This window comes from Harmonia axyridis, chromosome 3 (assembly GCF_914767665.1).
Source record: "Harmonia axyridis chromosome 3, icHarAxyr1.1, whole genome shotgun sequence".
Classification (NCBI taxonomy): Eukaryota; Metazoa; Arthropoda; class Insecta; order Coleoptera; family Coccinellidae; genus Harmonia; species Harmonia axyridis.
Genome location: NC_059503.1, coordinates 10,350,865 through 10,365,760, shown reverse-complemented (window position 1 = coordinate 10,365,760; position 14,896 = coordinate 10,350,865). Strand labels below are relative to the sequence as shown.

General features: G+C 31.7%; 5 protein-coding genes across 8 annotated transcripts in view; 2 read left to right on the top strand and 3 right to left on the bottom strand.

The window, feature by feature from the left end:
* Window positions 1-3,214, top strand: part of LOC123676772 (putative thiamine transporter SLC35F3) — a 30,661-nt gene extending 27,447 nt beyond the window's left edge. For 2 of the 4 annotated variants that reach the window (XM_045612969.1, XM_045612968.1), the window contains one exon: window positions 1,292-3,214. In XM_045612969.1, coding sequence (XP_045468925.1) covers window positions 1,292-1,406 — 115 coding nt within the window. In that variant the 3' untranslated portion in view covers window positions 1,407-3,214. The remainder of the gene's footprint in view (window positions 1-1,291) is intronic. The other 2 variants (XR_006747004.1, XM_045612971.1) reach the window with 2 other exon arrangements.
* LOC123676770 (glucosidase 2 subunit beta) lies at window positions 3,003-5,570 on the bottom strand. Its single transcript, XM_045612967.1, has 4 exons — window positions 4,924-5,570; window positions 4,547-4,855; window positions 4,116-4,298; window positions 3,003-3,885 (listed from the first exon to the last, which is right to left on the bottom strand). Exons 1-4 carry the CDS (start codon window positions 5,396-5,398, stop codon window positions 3,281-3,283), a joined length of 1,572 nt encoding a protein of 523 aa, XP_045468923.1. The 5' UTR covers window positions 5,399-5,570; the 3' UTR covers window positions 3,003-3,280.
* Window positions 5,571-5,719: 149 nt separating this feature from the next.
* Window positions 5,720-7,902, top strand: LOC123676773 (thioredoxin domain-containing protein 5 homolog). Its single transcript, XM_045612972.1, has 7 exons — window positions 5,720-6,075; window positions 6,182-6,428; window positions 6,480-6,614; window positions 6,739-6,894; window positions 6,981-7,180; window positions 7,511-7,643; window positions 7,698-7,902. Exons 1-7 carry the CDS (start codon window positions 5,918-5,920, stop codon window positions 7,821-7,823), a joined length of 1,155 nt encoding a protein of 384 aa, XP_045468928.1. The 5' UTR covers window positions 5,720-5,917; the 3' UTR covers window positions 7,824-7,902.
* Window positions 7,903-8,068: 166 nt separating this feature from the next.
* On the bottom strand, window positions 8,069-11,364 carry LOC123676769 (sphingomyelin phosphodiesterase-like). The gene is made up of 10 exons (XM_045612965.1): window positions 11,095-11,364; window positions 10,765-11,024; window positions 10,321-10,467; window positions 10,027-10,260; window positions 9,738-9,913; window positions 9,381-9,578; window positions 9,129-9,299; window positions 8,886-9,066; window positions 8,366-8,556; window positions 8,069-8,309 (listed from the first exon to the last, which is right to left on the bottom strand). Exons 1-10 carry the CDS (start codon window positions 11,168-11,170, stop codon window positions 8,174-8,176), a joined length of 1,770 nt encoding a protein of 589 aa, XP_045468921.1. The 5' UTR covers window positions 11,171-11,364; the 3' UTR covers window positions 8,069-8,173.
* An 826-nt stretch (window positions 11,365-12,190) lies between these two features.
* Window positions 12,191-14,487, bottom strand: LOC123676768 (protein-associating with the carboxyl-terminal domain of ezrin). The gene is made up of 5 exons (XM_045612964.1): window positions 14,231-14,487; window positions 13,730-14,180; window positions 13,349-13,678; window positions 13,100-13,287; window positions 12,191-13,009 (listed from the first exon to the last, which is right to left on the bottom strand). Exons 1-5 carry the CDS (start codon window positions 14,423-14,425, stop codon window positions 12,269-12,271), a joined length of 1,905 nt encoding a protein of 634 aa, XP_045468920.1. The 5' UTR covers window positions 14,426-14,487; the 3' UTR covers window positions 12,191-12,268.
* Between the last annotated feature and the right edge of the window lie 409 nt (window positions 14,488-14,896).

Here is a 14,896-nt window from a genome sequence, read left to right as displayed (position 1 = left end):
TCTATTCAATACAAATATCGATATCAATAATTTTCATCTTCATTATCTATCGGTATGCATGGTTTATTTTCTGAAGAAAATCCAGCTTTTCTTTCATATACGAAATATACTTCTTTAGAACCGTAATAATGATTATTTTGAATTATCTCTCGAATCTATATGACAAATTTGCTGTGTATAAAAAAAATCTTTATGAGGCAGCTTTCAAATGTGAGTGCTTTACATCTAGACGATTGATTTTTTTCTAAATAATTTAATGGATGAAAAAGTTCAAGTTGAAATACTGACTTCAAAAATATAAATAATAAACAAAATACCCATTCCAAATTTTATTATACTATTACTATTTATTATATTTATTTATATACACAGACATATGAAGGGTAGAGATAAGGATAATAATCACAAGTGTTGTGAAAGTGTCCAACGAAAAAGGATATATAAGGGTTCAAAAATTCTCCACAATGACGGTAGTATAGCCAAAGGTTAACCAAATCCAACCCAAGAAGGCGAAAACACATCCATCCTTGTGTTCTTGCTTTATCTCCATCAGTAATTTTTGTAGTTTCCCAAGATCCATAGATTAAACAGGCAGCCTCGTAACTTTCAATTTGAATGGGGGATACCGTTGACATCACGAATAGTTGACGCTGATTGGTTGAAAGTTACGAGGTTACCTGTCAACTATAGATCTTGACCAATGGCGATATGGACAATGGATGACGCGTTACCCCCACTCTTTAACCTGTTACGAAACTACCTGCCTGTGTGATCTACAATGACTTGTCTTATTAAGTCACTTAATACCTTTGACGTTTCCTATGAAATTCACCCTCTAGCTACACTAGTGCTACCAAAAGAGGGCAGTTCAACTGACACTTTTGAAACTGGAAGATTATCTCTAACCTCCATACACAAACCTTTTCAAACGTAACTTAAGATGTTCAGAATGGTCTGAAACCATTATTCAAGCGAAAATTCAAAAAAAGAAAATCAAGGAATTTTTTCGAAGTGATCATAGACCTTCTTTACCTTCGATGGAGTCGAAACGTATCTACAAGTATTTATGTTCCACTTGAAATGTTTTATTAATCTCGTCAAGATGTAAAGCAAATCTCAACGCAATATAAAAGGGTCCTCACACAAATAATATTCGAAGGAAGTGAACCAACCGCGCGATTCTCTAAGATTTAATATTCCGAATATCGAAGAAGCCTATCGCATGCTATCGGTTGATGTTAAAAAAACCGCATTCAAAGAGATATTTATTCATTTTTAAATTCTTTGCTAGGTGGAGCAGGCGGAGCAGGCATGGGATGCGGACTGGGTTGCAGAAGGACGAGGTGGACTATCGTACGGGCTACATACGTTCACACCTACGATCTCCTTCAGGTAGAGTCAGATGACCGACCAAATTCATCCTCTCATAAACGGGAAATTTGTCTTCTTCGATGTTTTATATCGATGTGATACTCTAGATGTAACAGAACAGATCTATCTGTTCCTCAGATTACATGGAGTGATTCTCGCAGTACCTATGTTTTATTCTATGGACAGGCATAGAAAAGCAGAAATTTGATTACAAGGTTGTCTCTGATTACAAATGAAATTTAAATAACTAATAACTAAGCTTGGGGAAGAGGCTTTTGAATTGACAATTTTTTTCTAATGGAAATAAAGAGCTTGTAATATATAGTCGAACATTTTCATTGTTATTTGAAAAGCAATTATAATCCTTCCATAGATAAGATGGATTCTTTATTATAATGACCACTTGTACGCGGTTTTTTTTATAATGAAAGTATTTTTCGATCTATTGTAAATTCCTTCAACTATCGAACTGACCCACAAATTAACATTTTAAAAAGTGGTTATTGCCATTTCCATAAATAGCATATTCACATGTAGAAAGTTTTCATTTGCAAAACTCTTCAGTAGGCAGAGAGAACATGCTCTCATAATGAGAAAAATAAAATTTGATTAAATCACTAGGCAAAAGCTAGTTTTTCCGCTGTCTTAAGTCCAAAGAATAATCTGGTTATTGCAAATTAAAAATGATACTGAAGCTTTGACCCAGCTACAGAATACTCATATCAAAAACTCTTTACATATATTCTGGAACCAATATTTTACTAGACTTGAATGAAAAATGTATTTTGATCAAATGATATTCAACAAAATTTCAGTCATAAAGTAGAGATAAAAATTGAAAATTCTCTTGAAGAAAAAAAATTACCCATTGAGATCTCCAAGGTTCTTGTAGTTTTCACTTCATAACTTCAAAATTCAGGGATATCAACCCCAGTTGGAATTAATCATTTTTGTTCTAAAAAAAGATTAAATGAAATAAAGATTTTAAATCATATCAAATGCTGGAATGCACTCTTCATCTCAAATAAATCCAAAATTATTAAAAGTTCTAATTTCATTTGGGATTAATTTCCATGAATCCAGTAAATATTTAAATTCATGATGCAAAAGATAAAATGTCCAAGTTGTTCTAATATACAGATAACAGAGATACTGTTATCTGAGTTTTAATATCACATTATGGATTTTGGAATGAATAATACTTGAATAATGATAATTTTGAGCATGACATCACAAATATCAAATTTTTAGCACATACTTGTTCCATTTTGGACAATATTGTTCGATGAATGATCAAAAAATTAGAGCTATAATCTACCTAATCAACAAAAATTTTTGTATATATATATTTGTATTTCTGATAGTTGAATTATGGAAATAATATTTTGTTTGTTAGATCCATATTTGTTATAATTCATACTTGTATTAATTCAATAAAGTTATGAAAGTGTCAATACTAATTCAATAAATTAAATAAATAAAAATAAAAGATAAATACAAATGCAGATGATAATACAGGAAATTCATCTCGAAGGCAAATTTTCAGATATACAAATAAGTTTTTTGAACTATCATTTGCCATTCTATGTGAAAAACCATTCAGAATAAAAAAAAACTTGTATTTTCAGAAATCACTTTAAATAATTTTATTTGTGATAATGTGTAAATATCAATTTTGCATTCTTCCACTTTTGATCTATAACACAATCCACAACTGACCTATATAATTTTACATGATTTCATCAAGAAACATCTAATCTATCGTTGATACGTATCCCATAAAAGATTGTATAAAAAGTTTTATAATCAAAAGGATCACATAAAACATAAGACAAAATATTTACTTATTCTTAAAAAACAACTTTAAGTTGAATTTATTCCATCACTTCACTAAAAAGGAAATTAATACTCAAAGTTCATCATGGGCATTTTCCTGTGGATCCCTTGCTAGATCATAACATGCTGCAGGAGTTGAAAATTCAAAAACGTATTCACATTTATTTGGTTCAGTTACCGAAGTTAATTTATTATCACTACCACAAGTAACAGTCACAACAGTAGACCTCTGGGGACCATTCCAACAAGCTTGTCCTCTCTCAAATGTCATTCTTTCATACCTGTTATGATCTGGACCTGACCAGTGCCCCCAAGAGCCTAGACGTGTTTCCATTGAACCTGATTTGGGTTGTTGTACAGTCTTGTCGAATGGACAGAGTTTATAGACATATTCATGATCAACATATTCAAAACACTGTCCAAGCAAAGGCGCATATTCTTCATCTGGACCAAAGTCCTTCTCCAAATATTCTTTTATATCCCTTATTTCTGCCTCTAGGTCTTTCACAGCTGATTCAGCATTTGAGAACTCATTTCTAGCTGCTGTGGCAGCATCCACCAACTTTTGAGTTTCATCATCATACACAATAGGAGGTGGGCTCTCCTCTTGGACTTCTGGTTCTTGTTGTTCTTTTTCTGTGTTCTCCTCTTCATCTTCTCCATCTTCTTCTGTTTGTTCTTGGAAAATGAAAAGATATTTAAGATGAAACTAATGAAATTTTCTCTGATATCAAAATAAAAAATAATCAGCATCAGAAAATTGGAAACTTTTTGACTATTATTCAATTAAATCTATAAAACATATTAAGAAAGTTTGTTCTATAAAAACTAATAGGTGGAAGTACATATACATGTATTGCTTGAAGAACTATTATTTTATTAGATACAATAAAATTTTGAATATTCACCTTCTTCATTGAATTCTCCTTCTTCCTCCTCAACAGCTTTTTCATCAGAGTCTTTAGTGTCCCTGAATGATCCTGATTCAATCATGAGGTAAGGTTTGATACGGTTCCACACATCACTTACAAATTTTTCAATATCAGCTTCTTCTTGATCAATCAAGAAATATTTGGCTTCTTCTTCAGATACTTAAAATTGAAATGGGAAAAAATAAGTGCAAAGTGCATGGGTTCAAATTACTGAAGATATAGAATAAAACATACTCTAAGATTCTTAATAATCTCAATGAATTTCCGAACTCTAGAAAGATGAATATTAATAATGATATTATTGAAAAAAAAGTTGGCTATGCAAAAGCCAAGGAAAAAATATCTATTTCTCATTTAATCAATTCATGTGAAGATAATAAAGATTAAATTTAGACATCAGTTATTACCTTCCCCATTTTTATCCTTATCAAAGGTTTCGAATTGTTGCAATTCAGAAAAAGAGACTTTTCCATCTTGATCTAAGTCGTACCTATTAAAAGCATCAGAAGCTTCTACTCTCAATTTGAGGGCTTCGGCTTCAGCTTTCTGCTTGTTTTGTTCTTCTTCTAATTTTCTGTAGTAATCTAAAGCAGTGTTTTCAAGTTCTTCAGCTTCATTTTTCAATTTTTCCTTTTCAGCTTTTACTCTATCTGCTTCCTCTTTGTTTTTCTCAATTTCCATTAATTTCTCTTTTCTCTGTTGTTTTTCTTGAATACCTTGAATGAACTGAAGTAAATATTGTGTCTAGCATTCAATGTTTTTTTCTCAATTAATTATGATTTACCTTTCTGACTGAATTCTTCCCTCAGTTGCTTCCCTGCCTTCAAGAGTTCTTCCCTCTGTAATTCTTTTTCCCTAGCAAACCTTCCAAGCTCAACACAGTTGTTGATACATTTGGCCCCACTTGCATACTCGTCTGCACCATCACAGCAATCACAAATTCCATCATTTACTCTACTTGAACCGATGTTCATTGGTTTGAATCCTGCATTCACACAATAAAATATTCCATGAGGACAAGCTGAGGTTCCAGGCTCGTCGCTAGCATCAGAACAATCACAGTAATCATCATTTACATGAGAAAAAGGAATAGATTTACTTTTATCAAAACAAGTAAAAGCTTCCTCAGGATTGTATAAGGGTGCTCGTGATAAAGAAACCCCTCGGGGCCTTAGTACTTCAGAGCCTAATACTCCATACAATAAATTCAGTAATAATATATAGAAAAAATTATTCAAAACTCCTTTCCAAAAATCCATTTCACCGGCAGAGACTAACTTTTGTCCATTGAATGTAAATTTTAGGACACGTTACTAATTCTTATAAGATCTGTGATTGCTATTGCTCTTGCGCATCGGACAACTAAATGCTACATTTTCATATTAATATTTGTTAATTTATTATTTTCAATAGTGAAACGCATAGTATTACTTGATAAATGAAAGTAATATTATATAAAGGCATTAATTTTTCCAATTTAACGAAAAATATAGATATTCTTTGGTAATCTTCTGTGTACAATTGTCAAGATGACAGCGCAAAGTTAACCTTTGCAAAAAATTCGAAGAGATACCAGATCAGATACCTGAGATACCTCCCTGGATCAACTGAGAGGAGTACATACTTAGTACATATTCATCAAAATCTGTTTAAATATCTTATTAGAAATTCCCTTGCAATTTAGTTAGAATTTTGAGCCATTTCGAAACCAGTTAACGCTGAATATACTTTAATACAAGAAATTGATTTTTTCGTGAATAAAAGATACTTTTGTTAAAATGAAATTATTCGTTCATTTTTGTCTACTCTTAATATGTGGATATGTTGAAATAGTTTTTGGTCATGATGAAGATGTTTATACCATACAATACACAACAGAAAACTTTGCTGAAGAATTACCTAAGAGGAACCATTTTGTAATGTTTTATGCGCCATGGTAGGTAGATTTTAATATGAATCAATAAAAAATTATCAAGTTATCATAATAAATTTCATGCAACGGATATTCAAATTAATCAATTAAAATATTGGTATATTTACAGGTGTGGGCATTGTCGAAGGCTAGCTCCTACATGGGAGCAACTTGCTGAAATGCTCAATGAAGATGATGGCAATGTAAGAATTGCCAAAGTAGATTGTACCCAAGATAAGCAAATATGTTCTGATCAAGATGTAACTGGGTATCCTACTTTGAAATTCTTTAAAAAAGGAAATTCTGAAGGAGAGAAATTTAGAGGGACTAGGGATTTACCAACATTGACTTCCTTCATAAATGAACAGCTTAGAGAAGTAATGATTGCATATCTCATTTCTTCATAATGTAAAGTTATATAATTTAAGGGAGAAGGAGAACCTGAATTAGAAACCAGTTCAAGTAGTGCTTTAATTGAACTAACAGAAGAAACTTTTGCCAATCATGTGCAAGAGGGAAAGCATTTTGTTAAGTTTTATGCCCCATGGTGTGGTCATTGCCAGGTAAAATAATTTTCAATTTTATGATATATCTTATTGCCTTATGTATGTTATGTAACATTGTATTTTTGAGATACTTGAAATATTTCGCATATGTGTGATGGAAATTATGAATTGAATTTTTTAGCAATTGGCTCCTGTCTGGCAAAATGTTGCTAAAACTTATGAATTTGATTCTTCCCTATCCATCGCTAAAATTGATTGCACCAAGCATAGAACTGCATGTTCTCAATATGAAATAATGGCATATCCCACTTTGTTATGGATTGAAAATGGAGAGAAGGTCAGTATTGGTAATGAGAACCTATTATGTTGAATTCCTGTTTTACCATATACTTTTGAAATAAAAAAATCTTTATTTCTTTGTAGATCGAAAAATTTCAAGGATCTAGAACTCACGATGAACTAGTCAATTATATCAAAAAAATGTTGGAACGCCAACAAGGAGGAACCAAAGATGATCCAGAGAATAAATCTTCAGTTGATGAGTTAGAAATTGAATTGGTTGCTGAGAACTTCAAAGATACTATTCAAAGTGGCATTACATTCATTAAATTTTTTGCACCTTGGTAAGCATCTTCAAATGTAAAATCTATGACTTGGTGTAAGACTATCCAATGTAAGTCCATGTTGAAATTGAGATATTCGGGGAGAACAATCGCAAGACAATGTTTTTCACAGTAAAATGTAATTCTAAGTCCGTATTTCTTATTCCAAGCGAAATTTTTGACTATATGGACTTGACCAAAATAAAAGGAGTATGAACCTTTGATGGCGATTATTTTGACTTCTTGCTAAATCAACTTAGGATAGTCTTGCACCAAGCCAGAGAAATTATATATTTGTATAACTGAAAATTTTTTGTATTAAATTATTTTAATTGTTTGATCAATTTGCAGGTGTGGTCATTGTAAAACCTTAGCTCCCGTTTGGAATGATTTGAATAGAAAGTACAAAACAGACAGCAACATAAAAATAATGAAAGTTGATTGTACTGCTCAAGAAAACAGAGGGTTGTGCAATGATGAAAGGGTAGATAACTGAAATTATTTTGAAAAAAATGAATTCTATGAATGTATTTTTCAGATTGATGGTTTCCCTACAATATATCTTTACAAAGATGGGGAGATGATCTCAGAATATCATGGTGATCGTTCATTAGAAGATCTATCAGACTTCATTCAGGGCCATTTGGGACATGATGAATTGTAAATTCCACATTAATTGTTTTGTGTGAGTGAGTGTGTTTCTTTTGTTACTATTTCCAAATAAATCTGAGTTCTGAATGGTATTCCTAGACTTTCATTATTGTCTTATATATTGAATACCACCAGAGGGCGTGGCTTGATTCTTATAGAGGGCGTTGTGAGCGCATGTAGAAAGATGCAGTAGGATTTCCAACAGATGTCTGGAACTATTGGAGTATTACACTATATCAGTCGATTAATACGGAAGAATTAATTGATAATTTTTGTTCTTATTAAGTTTTGGATATTGTAAGCTCATAATGAGGACATATTCCAATTCAAATATATTATAAAATTGTAATTAACTAAATGTTATCATGAAAATAAACTGTACTCTCCACATCTGATAGATTCGTCTGCATCAATTGCTGAAATGTGACATATTTGACTAGCTACACAAGTTGCATTACATCCTTTCTCGAAGGCAAAATCACTCTCTCTGATGTGAAACCTAAAGATATATAAAAATTAATTTTCATCGACTTTAATTGAAATTATTGAACTTACTGAACATATTGGTGTGCAAGCTGAGAATCAGTTTGAAGTCTTTCATGTAAATCTGATAAACTCTGATAATTCAAATCTTTCAACCCATAAGCAGTTTTGAAGGAATATAGTTTATACCAATCTGGACCTCTACTTCCTGCTGAATTGGCTAAACTCAAGTTAAATGTGTACTGATGGTAATCTGACACCATCTAGATCAAATTTGACAAATGAGAATTTTAAACTAACATCATATACAGAGTGGTGATCAGTAGGCCACCGCTCAGGTAAAGATTATGGGCATTTGTCCAAGTTGGAAATTCATATTTAAAGTCAGCTCATGACTCGTTTTTCTTTTAGAGCAGAGGAATTTTTCTATTTCCAGATGTGCCGATTCCTGATAATATTCATTTCATCCAGTTCAAAATTAATAAAATTGAGAGTTCAGCTGTGAATTTAAATATCATTTCCCAGCACACATAGATGCCCCCTATTTTCACCTGAGCATTATACCACTTGTCACCAGACATATAACACTCACCATATTTTGTGGGTTGACTTCATAAACTCTATAATCAGGATTCAAACCAACAAAAGTCGTGAAACTTCCACCATTATATGCTACATTGATAACTTGATTTGGATTAGATTCGTTCTTGTAAATTCTAAATTCATCTACATGTGTATGTCCATTGAAATGAGCACTAATAGTATTGGCAAACCTAAAATATTTCAATTGATGCAATAACATTCTATCTTAAAGCACCAGAATGATATTAATTACCTCTGTACAATTTTATTAAAATTGTATTGCCATTGCCTGTGACATCGAATTTCTCCTGGAGGGACATGCGACAACAAATGGACTTTTTCATTATTTTTCTCTGCCTCCAAAAGGACTCGTACCAGCCATTTCAGTTGTCCATAAGGATCTTCATCGTCATAAAAAAGCCAACTGAAAAAATGAAACTACTATTATTTGACCCCAATAAATATTTCTGCTGAATAACTTAATTACTCTGGGACTACAACTCACAAGTTTTCGGTGAAGCAAACGTTACTATTCAGAGCTACTATGCGAAATCCAGGTTTCACAAGTACAGTGTAATATCCACCAAGTTTTATAGTATCTAGAGCACTTTGTGGTAGCCACTTCGCCCAATAATTTGCTACTGCATCGAAAAGCCATTGAGTATTGACTTTATCTGCTGACTGGAGATTCAATGGAGCGTACCTATAGAAAACAAAAATCTTAGCTAAAAATCATTCAGGAATGTTTAAAACTTTTCCATATTTATCTACATTTAGAAAAATCTGTTTCATCAAAAATTCTCTGACCTGAATAAGAATGTTGTTTTAAATATAAAGATATTATAGGAATCAAGGTACTTACAAATTACAAGGATGAGCTTCGTGGTTTCCAAGAATGGGATATACTGTGATATTTCCAAAATACTGATATAATAAAGCGTAGAATTCTTCAATTGTTTCCAAATTACTCTTTCTGCTAGTTTCCCAGTTTTTATGCGCTATGATATCGCCAGTGAAATATACATAATCAATTTTTTTCTAGAAAATTCAAAATACATTAATTCGCTTTTTATGTATAGAAATGTAAATCAATATTCAATTATAATATTATAATTGGGTAGGTAACTTTTGATGGTTTAATTTATTATTACCTGAGATTTTCTAATTTCTGACAGCAAATCAACCAGAGAGTTCTTAGACATATCGCAAACTCTGTAGTCTCCATAAGTACCTGCGGCATTTAGGGGATCTACCGGAATACCATTTCTTTCTTCACAACATAAGGGTAAATCACATTTGGCATTGCTGCCAGCTTTATACAATGGATCATAGTGAACGTCTGTGATTTGGACGAAATTTAGAGGATTTTTCGAAGATTGGTCGACCTTAAAAAAAAGACTAATTGTGTTTTATCTCATACCATTTCCATCAATAGACCAACTCACCTTTACTTCGAACTCAGCTTTATGAGGAGGAATATCTATCACCCATTTTTTAGCAGAGGGATTTATACAACCGCTATATTGGTAGTAAACTCCACAAACCTCTTCGGGTTTTATATTTTTGTTATCGATTATGTAAATTATAACATCCTAGAAAAGAACTAAGATTGTTTATTATACTTCAAAATAATGTCATGCTTTTGAAATTCACTCGGAAAAATGTTATAATCAACATCAGTTAATACAATTGAAGATTGTATATTCTTAATCAAAATATACTATTATGTGTATTATTTTCACCATTTTTCATTTGAACTAATTTCGTTTCTATAAATATTGCGAATTAGTTCCGTGAAATTAATCAAAACTAATTTTTTGAACAGGTTTTTTTTAACAACATATAAAATTTTAATCGCTAACAAAATTTCAAGGAAAAACAATACTCACTGTTTCTATTTCACTGAAAGTCTTACATACACTGGGGAGATATCCAATTATCGAGATACATAAGTCTGTTAAATATTCTACAATTGATGTTCGATTTGCACCAGATCTCCTGAATTGAATAAGGTCATTTATCACAACAGAACATCTTGCACACACAGAAGATGACACTCCCTGGTGTTCGGAAATGTTTTTGATTTTCCCAAGTAAAGCGGATAAACGCGAATTTATGTCTATTTCAATAGAATTTGATACATCATTACCTTCAAAATAATTTAATAGTTATTCAAAAGCAATCTGAAAAACTAGTGAAATAATTAATGAAATACGTACCTTCTTCTTTTTGGAATGAAGATGAATTAACGCTGTTAATTAAAAATAAAGTAGCGAATACTATAAGAAATTTCATTTTCGCTGCTTTGAGAATTGATAAAATTATGACATTATTCAGAAGTCACTCAGGGAATACTAAGTTAATATAAATTGTAGAACGTGTTTTAAGAGTTGTCTTCAATTATTGAATGTCGCCTTTTGTGCTATTATCTTGACTGTATTTAGCAATAAATAAGATAATCACTATCATAACAAAAGAAGAAATTCTGATCCACACAGAATACACGAGCTTATCTTGGACTCTAAACTTTGGTGATATTTTGGAATAACAGTTCCAAATTATCATTTGAATAATGAAGAATCTCTATAGTGCATTTATGATTTTCTATTAGCTTCCTCTTTTGTATCTGTCTTTTTGCGAGTTGTAAAGCTCAAATTAAACATTTTTTGAAGATCATTGTGATTTGAACAATTATTATTTGTTCCTAATTATATTAAAAAATCAGATAATCTAAATTTTGTTATGGTCTTGAAGTGTCTCAAATTCCACCCGAAAATGACCAAATTAAAGTAGCAGCAATAGGTTATGACATTTTCGGCTGATTGTTTAGTGTGAATTCTGAAAAGGTAATCAGATATCTAGAGATAATAATTTGTGCGCTCTCTGATTACATTTCGTATTGGGAAAATTTCCCTTTCGTTCCGTAGGTGGCGCTAGATAATGAAAAGCCCTTATATTTCCATGGAAATCGATATGAGCGCCATAGAAAACGATGCGAACATAGACGTATTAGGATAATAAGTCTATGGATGCGAAGGCGAAAGGATGGTCCATAGCCTTTTAAAACTAGTTTTAAAAGTTCAGTAGTTAGAAGGCTATGGATGGTCGATATATCCTTGGAATATATATATAGATGTTTAGAATTAGATAGATATTAATGTTCTAAGGATATATCTTAAATCCAAAAATGTTGGTCACTACAAAATCGCCACTCAGATCTAAAACCTTTTCACCTGTATAATATACAAAAGATATCTCAAGATATTATCTTGAGATCTTTGTTGTGCATAAAGATAAAGAAAAATTAAAAAACACTTAGGTTATATAAATATAATTGCATAACTCGTATTGGTTCTCATAATATATAATATAAAACATATCAAATTTCAATGATTACTCCCAATCTTCTTCACCCCATCCATCCTCTTCAAATTCTGTAACAACCAAGTTTAATTTGTTTGTATTATCATTTGTTTGTTCCTCTGTCCTTCCAGGATCAACCAAGAATTTGGTAGAACTTTTAATTTCTGGTTCCATATCTTCAAAGAAATCGATATCATCATTTGGTTCCTTACTTTTTTGGGTTTTAATATCTAGTTCACTGATATCTTGAATATCTTTTTTCTTATTCAATTCTACTCTGCTATATATTGATATTGAAGAACTGATTTGTAGGTTATCTAGACTTATAGCCAATGCATCATCAAAATGTTCTGTTTCAACAGTTTTTGATGATACATTGTTTTCACCATGTTGGTGATCATTATTTTCTTCCCAATCCTCCCATTCTACTTCATCCTCATTTGTTTGAACTACATCATCTGTTAATGTTACTTCTTGACCATCTGGTCTTTGACGTTCAGGCAAATTTGAGATGAGAACTTGATTTATTGGAGTTGATGGAGTTATATCAGGTTCCATAATTGGATTTTCTACCTCCATTACCTTACTATAGCGTTTACTATGTTGTCTTGATTTTCTAGCTGCTTGAGATGTTGGCCTTCCATCTGTGAAAAATCTGGCTCTTTTACCTCCTATAACAGTATTTGCCCCTAATATCAAGACAAGAACAGATAAAGCTTGTAATGTACATGATACTATAGTATCATTTGTATCTTTGATTCCAACAAGAAGCTGAAAACATTAGATAACAATAAATACCATGCAAAATTTACGAATTTATCTCATAGAATACATTAATTGATTATTCAATTTTATACATACCTCTGGTAAAATATAAGACTGTAATTCTTCTTCACTAAATCCATGAATGTAGTGTTCAAAATGCTTGAGTAACAGTAGTCTAATTTCAGTGTCTCTCACACAAAAAATGTCAAGTATCCTTGGTATAACATGTTCCTTGAATGTTTTTTCACTAAATAGAGCACTATCTACTTCTCCATGTTCACCATCTAAAATAAAATTATTTTTTCTAGTATTCCGAATTTAAAAATGAATGGATTATTAACTGACCTTGTTTGAAAGAGAGTATCTTTGGTAGTACCTCAGCTTGTGCTACAGGGTTTAATAAAACCATACGAGATAAGAGAAGTCCACTTAATTGATTTGCAATCAAATTCTCGTCAAATTTTCTCAGACTGGAAGTTAAGCTTGAAAAAAATACTACTTTTTCTTCGTCTGATTTCAGTGGTAACTCAATTAAAAATGAATGTATTGTAATGAAGTCATGATTGAAAAAGGGATGTTTTAATAGGTGAGATAAGGTTGGTCTATCATCTATATTTATATTTTTTAGTCCGTTCTTACATAGAGTTTTGAAATCTTCCAGTGCTGGAATATCCTCTAAAAAAATAGTTACATGGTTGAGAGTCTAAGTGAATCTTGTAGATTTACCTGTACTATCAGATTTTAACAATTCTCCAACCAAAACGAAGAAAGCATAAGCATCAACAAATTCTTTCAGAACACCAGGTTTTTGTATATTTTCTTCTTCATTTACATCAACAGCAGCTGCATACCTGTTGGCTTTTGATTTACTCAAGTGTTCTTTCGATAATTCATGATATTTACAGGAAAATTCCATCCCTCCTAATTTCCAATTTCCATCATCTGTTATATAAACAGACGCTAAACATACATTGTTGTGTGAAGCTTTGGCTTTCTCATGTAGAAAACAGAGGGCCTTCAATACAGAGTATAATCCTATACATAATTGTAGCGTACTGAGGGTTGAAAATACATGTGACAAAGGTCTGACATGTTCTACAGCTAAATAAAATTTTGAACTTTTAGACCATGATGAAATATATTTGATGATGCATGGGTGCCTGTATATCATTAAATTCTGAAAATTACATTTTCAATATATGTTTGTGGGAAACAACAAGTCCTCACCTTGCTACATTTCTCAAGTGGTGTGTGTATTGTCCATAAGGGACCACTAACAAATAATTCTCCGATGAATATGGTCAAATTAGAAAGTTGTTCTGAATTAGGAACACTGGCAGAGTGCTGGCTCCAAAAATCGGCAACTTCTACAGCTTTATCCTCAATATCAATTCCTGCTAAGTGAGACTGATCATTTCCCATATTCAAAGATGTTTTTCCTACTTTGACATTTTTATTTTTCAGGTTAGATTGTTGTCAGTTCAACAAGTCAAATAGATCCATAGATATCTCTATTGATGGAACACTGAACAGAGTTCTTCTTCTCTTTCTGTGCCCCTCTCAGTTTTGAGTCGATAGATATTACTTTCTAATGAACCTAGACCACATGACGTTTTGGGCCCTTTAGTAAAGAGATCGCCCTGTTATAGAAGGTCACGTAATGTTAAATTCTAACCGATTATTTTTTCGATCAAATAAAATCCGTTATACTTGCAAACAAACATTTCAATTAATGTTTCTGGATATAAACCATCCTAGAAAACATTTTTTTGCTAATATAAACGTGGAACAAACGTGCAATAAAAATTGTTTATATTAAGTTATATGGTATAAATTAGAATTTTGCCTTATATTTTAAGGTGTAGAAAACTATAGCCTTGTGCAAAGACAATT